The sequence below is a fragment of the Sorghum bicolor genome, chromosome 8 (genome assembly GCF_000003195.3).
Source record: "Sorghum bicolor cultivar BTx623 chromosome 8, Sorghum_bicolor_NCBIv3, whole genome shotgun sequence".
Taxonomy (NCBI): Eukaryota; Viridiplantae; Streptophyta; class Magnoliopsida; order Poales; family Poaceae; genus Sorghum; species Sorghum bicolor.
The window spans coordinates 52389789-52397339 of NC_012877.2; the positions used below are offsets into that span (position 1 = coordinate 52389789).

At 42.0% G+C, this 7551-nt stretch overlaps 1 protein-coding gene across 3 annotated transcripts; it reads right to left on the reverse strand.

Annotated features, from left to right (window-relative positions):
* LOC8064630 (VIN3-like protein 1) lies at positions 380-6949 on the reverse strand. Of its 3 annotated transcripts, none has more exons than XM_002443233.2 (4): positions 6457-6949; positions 2620-3271; positions 1921-2231; positions 380-1826 (listed from the first exon to the last, which is right to left on the reverse strand). In XM_002443233.2, the coding sequence occupies exons 1-4, from the start codon at positions 6491-6493 to the stop codon at positions 730-732; spliced, it is 2097 nt and encodes a 698-aa protein (XP_002443278.1). In that variant the 5' UTR covers positions 6494-6949; the 3' UTR covers positions 380-729. The 3 variants fall into 3 exon arrangements, with proteins under 3 accessions (XP_002443278.1, XP_021301949.1, XP_021301950.1); XM_021446274.1 differs by lacking the exon at positions 6457-6949 and adding an exon at positions 4627-5965; XM_021446275.1 differs by lacking the exon at positions 6457-6949 and adding an exon at positions 3511-3617.

Consider the following 7551-nt stretch of genomic DNA (forward strand, 5'->3'; position numbering starts at 1 on the left):
CACTGGCCTTGTTTAGTTCCGGAAAATTTTGGAAAATCGATACTGTAGCACTTTCGTTTGTATTTGACAAATATTGTCCAATTATAGACTAACTAGGCTCAAAAGATTTGTCTCGTCAATTCCGACCAAACTGTGCAATTAGTTTTTATTTTCGTCTATGTTTAATACTTCATGCATGCGTCTAAAGATTCGATGTGACGGGGAATGTAAAAAATTTTGCAAAACTTTTTGGGAACTAAACAAGGATAAAATCAATAACGTCTGGATTTATAACAGAACATGTCAGTTCGAACTTCGAACAAGAAGTGACACACTGTAAACCTGATAAGAAACGCCAGTAGTATATATTTTATCACCATGTCAAACATCCAAGCACAGCAACATCAGACTAACACCGTTTATCATAAAAACAAATAAAAGTACCATTACACTGTCATCCCAGTTAATTTTGCCCATGTAAGAATACATCATCATGGCAAATATCCATGCCGCAGCAACATCAGGCAACTACATTATCAGAAAACAAACAAAAGTACCATTACACTGTCATCCCAGATAATTTTTGCCCATGTAAGAGTATATCATCATGGCAAATATGTTCAGCAACATCAGTTTAACTACATTTATCAGAAAATAAATAAAAGTACTATGACACTGTCATCCCAGTTAATATTGCCCATGTAAGAATACTAGAGTATAAGATAGCAGTTTCATGCTTTCCCTATCTGGTTAGTGCCACAACTTAGTACAGAAACCAGTTCTTAGCCTCTTACTGGTAACAATTTCTTCAAAGGAATCCAAAAGCTGCGCAGCCAAACTACTCGGTTCATCAATGAGGGTGCGGATGAAGGTGATAACAACTCTCCGCTCCTGCTCTGTCGATCTCAAACTGAACCAGGTTAGAAATTTCATCCTGAAATCCTTCTCAATGAGGCCGGAACATTCCAACCAACGTATAATCTTCACACAGTACTCATAGTTGTCATCTAACTGGCCTAACTTCGGGGCGAAGAGCCTAGCAGCACGGGCCACCAAATTGCTATCATCAACACAGGTCTCCTGCTCCAAATCTGATGCCTGCTTGCGACTCTGAGACCGGGATTCCATGGCTGGTGCATCCCCTACATGCCCCTCCGCACAAGTTTCAGAGTCACCACAACCATTCGACTTTGTGAATGCATTCTTTCCAGAACTACAGCCGTTCTCAATCTGACAGCACTCTGTTGGCATGACTACCTCTGCATTTAGGTCTGGGACTGAGGTCTCATTCAGATTGAGCTTGCGGGAGGCACCACGTGGAACCTGGTCCTTATCTGGTATCAAAGAATCACTCTGATCACATGAATCTTCAATCTCATCTTTACACAGTGCATTGGGGTAACCATTTTCCTCAGTTTGTGCTTTTCGGAATACATTACCCAGCTGACGCACCTGGAAGCCTAATGACCTAACATTTTGTCTCTTACCAACTCTTTTGGCAGAAGATGAGCAACCTTCTGCTCCATGCTCTGTGTTCTTATGAATAATTTCCACACTCTTGGTAAAGATCTTCGATTCAGAATGGCCCAGTTCACCATCCTCAGTAAATGAAATAATGCGGAAGGAGTACTCTGTGCAGGGCTGCAGATTGGATATAAGAATCCTTCTTTGGTCTTTGGGGAAAACAGCAGGCTCCCCTGTGTAAGGTGCTTCTCTGCTATTCCAGTACCAGAGTTTATAGCCTTTGATAGTATGATACTGTGAGGAAACAGCTTCCTTCAGAACCAACACCAAAGATGAAGCTGTAATATCTTCAAATTTAAACCTGCAGGCAGATGGGAGTGTATCTGCAGATCAAAAAAATTACACTAGGTTTGTCAAATTTGCCAATTGCAGAGTGGAACTGAAAGATGTAAACTTTACAAGACTGAAATAATTTACCATTTTGTTTTGTTTCAGATTGAATGTTTGAACTAAGACACTCATCAGCTTTTTCAATTGCTAAAGAGCAAAGTTTCTGCACATCAGCAGCAACAGGCAGCCGGCCTACAATACCACGAGCCATCTTGGATGACGTACCATCAAGGGGGCCAACTTCACTTTCCAACTTTGCTTTTGCATCCTCTACAATCTGATGCAACTCTTTAAAACGAGTTGTGCCATCCAAAAGTCTATGACTCAGATATATGCGGGAACAGAGATTATCAACTCTACGGGCATCTTTAGCAACTACCAGCTGCCTCTTCCAGAACCTGCTCAAAATATTCAAAGGCCCAGTTAGATCCAAAAATAACAAAGAGTGTTTGCCAAAACAAGAAAAGAAAAAAGAGACAGGAATAAGAGTTAAACATAGCAGACATCATATATGCACATAATGCTGCAGTAACTACAGATATGAAATATTTTTGAGTGCAACAAGGTTCACCAATATGAAGGAGAATATATAATTTTAAACCAACCAAGTCAATGAGGTGTCGAGATAAGAGGTAAAAAAACATATGGAAGTTACAGGAGCCAGCAATGCTTCATGTAGCATGACTACTTACAAACAAGCCATATATACTTACAAACAAGCCATATATAAAACTTTTTCCATCTGGAATTAAGATAACTCCCCAAGGTAGATGTAAAATCACTCACCCCAGTATTCCAATAACCTTGCCACATGCAGCACAGCAGTAGTTACCATCAAGCTGTATAGATTGTCCAAGTTCTATGCATCCTGCCTTTCGGTGCTTGAGTGCGCACTCAATGTGGCAGGATGATCCACAGCAATCCTGATCACCAGTCTCTGATGAGCATACCAGCCAAAGGCTAGGATCTTTGTTATCATCAAAACCATGGCAAATACAACATGAACACCTCTTACAAAATGCATTATCTGAGTTGAAGACAGCTTTGCATGCTGAATTTATGCATATCCTTGTGCTAGGAGGCTTTGTGTCTTGAGACATTCCATTTTCATGTAGTTGAAAAAGTTGGCCCCCCTTTGTCGGCTGCTTTTTCAGAGCTGGACTGCCAGTAAAGCTTGGATTATTATTGTTATTCAAGGAGACTTTCTTTGAATCAATGTTCTTGCACCTCTTTATGGTCACTGTTTTTGGTATTTCTTCCACCGATTTGCATTTTGAAATGCCAGGTTCTTTCTTTTCTGTGTTAACACTAGCATCATTTGACTCTTGTTCTGGTAAGGAACTCAATGATTCCTGGGCATTTTCTGAAATGGTGTTGCTGTCACCAGCAAGCCTATTTTCTTCAGGTGCGTTTGCAGCATTACAAACATTTGTTATCACTGCAGAAGAAGGGAATCATGTTCAGGTATTAGTCATGCAAGGAAATGTGTACGACACAGTGAAATGATGCTGACCCAAGTCGAAAGTAACTCAGGTGCTGAAAAAAAAAATCTTGCAGCCACATTAATTAGCCTAATCCAGGCCACATGAAGGGAGTGTTAAGATGACCTTGCCAAAGAAAAGAATCCAAAGCTTAATGGCATTTTAATGAACTGACAGGCATTTGACAAAATATTACTGGGTTGCTGGTATGCAGCTGAACATTGCATGATATCAGATTAATCCCAAAAGCCAGATGCTAATGACACATTGTATTCATATGTACTCTCTCTGTGCCTCCATCCACTACACAAGCCAGAACAACATTTGAGTAGTGACTCATTCCAGCATTAAAAGTATGGAAAGTTGAACATCGTTTCGTAAATGAATCCATTTAAAACGTATATTAAAAAACAAATATTACCACAGAATTTTCAGTTCTGAAAACTGCAGAGGGCCATGATCCTGACATGGGTCATGGTTCCATGTGTGAGACATCTGATGGCATTTTTCAAAACCTTTGCCATTCACCAGCGTTCTAGGATCTAACCCTAAGGAAAATGATAAAGGTTTCTACATGTTTCCCTGCCTTAAGCAGGACTTGAAGGCCTTCATAGTAGGTCAACTTCACAGAAGGCCTAGCTATTTGGAGTCAAGGGTACCAATTTGGTCTCAACAAAGCATCAACCAATGCATAGTTGATTTTGAGAATAAGCAACACTCAATAAACTAATTCACATACGAAACTTCCAAGATCCATATGCTGATTAAACCAACAAAAGATTGTTTAAAGTACATTGACCGAACCATTATTAACATTTCAACAATACATTCCTTTGAGTCCAACATAGATTTAAACTATTTGAGGAAAGGGTTCCTTTTGATTAAAGATGCCATCTGAAGTTCTCCAGAAACATTCTCAACAAATGCGACTATTAATTGCTTACTGACAGTGGATCTAGAACATGTACAGAATCAAACTGCGCAAATATAGCCACAGAGAGTATTCCTAAAAAGAAAACATCAGTCACATAAATAAGTGGCTATCAGTACTACCCATAGGTAGATGCACAGCAACATGGTGTCACAACACAGGAGTACAGGACCCACAGATCACATGACAGAACAAGAATAAAAATCAAACTATATATGGACGATGCATAGGCTAGGTTAGTGCCCCACAGAAGCAGTAAACAAACCCATCCACAGCAGATTAGATGGATCAAATAGAAGGAAAGATTCAGGTTTGATTGCTCACAGCGAAGAAGAGACACCATGCGGAAAATTCGAACAATCCAAGCGAGTTAGGGCTTACCGGCAGATCTGAACGGATCCCCACTCAGCGCCATCCTGGCAGAGGAAATGGGGCAAGGAGGAACACCTGCCAACTGAGTGAGTGAGAGGGAGGGTGGGGGGATGGATGCCGTCAGGGAGGAGGCTATGAAGGTGTGCTCCAGTGGAAGGCGGCGCCGCCGGCCACCGAAAGGTTCTTTTTTTCCCCTTTGGTTGAGAAAATAGGAAGGGTTGAGTCACGCAAATCCCTGCTATTTAAATAGTTGATGCCGACTCATTTGTGCCGAGACCTATCACAAGGTCCTGTTTTCATCTGATGACACCTAACTTTCCAATACCATGGGCGTGTTTGGCTGGCACCTAGGAAAGCCACGTCCGCGCCGAAAGATGGGCGCTGAAATTGTCCACCGAACTTTTGGCAACCTGTGGCGCAAAAAATGACTTGCATGTTGTTTGGAGACTGCGGCGGTGCCATAACTGTGGGAATCAGTACAAACAATTGCTGAATGTGCGGCGTGGAGATGTGGCAGATTTTGGCGTGGTTGGGTAACCAACCAAACGCGCCCCATGATTTCACAACTCAGGCAAGACAATTTGCTTTGGCTCTATGATTTGTTGTTACAACCTGCGTAAACAATCAATTGGGCTGCACAGATTTTGTAAGCCCAATTTATTGAAGTTGGGCTTTCCACCCATAATTAAGGACTGTTTAATTTTTAGTTTAGCACCAAAATCCAACAGTTTAAACCAAACCAAATACCAGGATACCCAAGAAGCAAGAAGATTTGTTTGGGAAACCTAGATTCCAAAAAATATTTAGTAAAAAAATAGAATCTTGAAAACTTTTGTCATATCTATTATTCATGAATGCATCAAGGTTGTAAAACATCTCGTGGGGAGTTATTACGTCTAAAACTTGCTTCACGAAAATTTCATTTGCTGCTGCTGCACAATAACTCGAAACACTGGATCACGGATGTGTTGCTGACAAATCATAAGCCATCCAATAGAAATTTTAGCGCAGATAACTATTTGAATTTGATCCCTTGATGTAAAAAAAAAAAAAGAATCCCATTTTTCTAGGTTACCAAATAGTCACCTCGAACTACCTATAAAGTTGTATAAAGCATGTAGACATGGAAGCTTTAGCTTGTACACATTCAAAGCACATCTGTCTCAATTGGAAGTTGAGAAACTTCCTTATTCCCTTTAATACCAAAAAGAAAAGGTGTGCTACATTGTATTGATCATTTCAGGTGGAAAGTTTAGTCTTTTCACAGTTCCCCACCTAAAATACGAGATAGCATGAATTGAAGCAATAACACTGTGACAGTAGCAAATAAACCACGCAACTGGAAAAAAAGTGGAGGCGAACAGAGTACTAGTGTGAAAAAACATACCAAAAAAACAATAGGTGCTGCTTTTTAATCACTCTGGATCCTCCATGTACAATTTTGAACTACCATCTCAGTTTCATCTCCATGTACAATTTGATTTGACACTAAATTGGCCAACCTCAATGGCAGGGGCGTTAGAGGGGTCGTGCAAGATAAAATTGAGTGAATTGTATGATCAATTGAGGGCAAGAAATCAAGAACCATAGTAATAATAATTATCTAGTGAGTAAATGGATACAAGTATGACAAGGTGTAGCAGCACAGCTAACCGACAACGTACCATGACACCTAAGCGAATCGAGCCATGGATGACGTAAGGAGGAGGAGCAAGCAAGGAAACAAACAAATCCAAACTCGCACAAATTCGGGGGTTCGGTCGATCGCACACAGGGCATAAAGCGCAGGCCACCCCACGACGCGGCGGGCGGGCGGGTGAGCGAGGTGGAGGGGCTTACCGGCGAGTTCCGGCGCGTCCCCGCCCGACGCCGCCATCCCGGCGGCCGACGGGTGGGGTCGGACGATGGGACGGGGGAGCGAGCGTGGTGCGGAGACGGGCCGCCGGCCGGAGCAGTCCCGTCTTGGCGGGCGGGCGCCGAACGGAGGGTAGGGGGGGGTGCGCCGGCCGCCGGGGCGTAGCGTAGGTGGCTAGCGCGCGGCCGCGGCGGCGGAGAGGGCTCCGCCACGCCAAGGGTTTGGGTTTGCTCGATCGAGCGGTGCTGTGCTGCGCCGCGTAACGGGAAACGACGTCCCAAGTTGGCAACTTGGGCTCCGGTCAGATTCTTTTGCTCTTTTTCCTCCTCTTTTTCTCCCACGATGATGGATGGATTTTGATGCGCACGAGAGGTGACCGAGATTAACTGCTGGGAATTGTGATGCAAGAGGTAGAAATTGCTCGAGAAATGTTCGGCGATTTTGCTCTTTTTTTTTCCTTTTCTTTTTCTTTTCCAGTCTTTCCCAAAGAAAGACCAGGTTTAGTTACGTAGAATTAGGGTCATCCTTTTCTAGAGTTCTTTTTTAACCTTCCTCTGCGCGGTTGGTTCACAATCGTACTGACGCACACGCACTCGCACTAGTACGGATGCATGTATATTGAGCGTACGAACTTTTAGATCTAATTCTTTTTCTATTTTTTCTTTCTACTTTCTCTTGACTACTTTCATTTGAGTCAGGCCTTGTTTAGTTCCGAAGAGTAAAAATTTTTCGGTACTATAGCACTTTCGTTTGTTTGTGACAAATATTATCCAATCATGGACTAACTAGGATCAAAAGATTCGTCTCGTGATTTACAGCTAAACTGTGTAATTAGTTTTTGTTTTCGCCTATATTTAATGTTTCATGCATATGCCATAAGATTCGATGTGACGGGGAATCTTGAAAACTTTTTGATTTTAAGAGTGAACTAAACAAGGTGTCAGTCTATTAGTGTTTCTGCTTTTTTTTATCTGCTTTCATTTATGCTGGCTCATTCTACGAGTTTTTTCTTTTCTTTCGGGACAACAGGGCTGTGGGTGAAGAAAAAGATGGGAGATGTTTTCACATCTAAACAAATA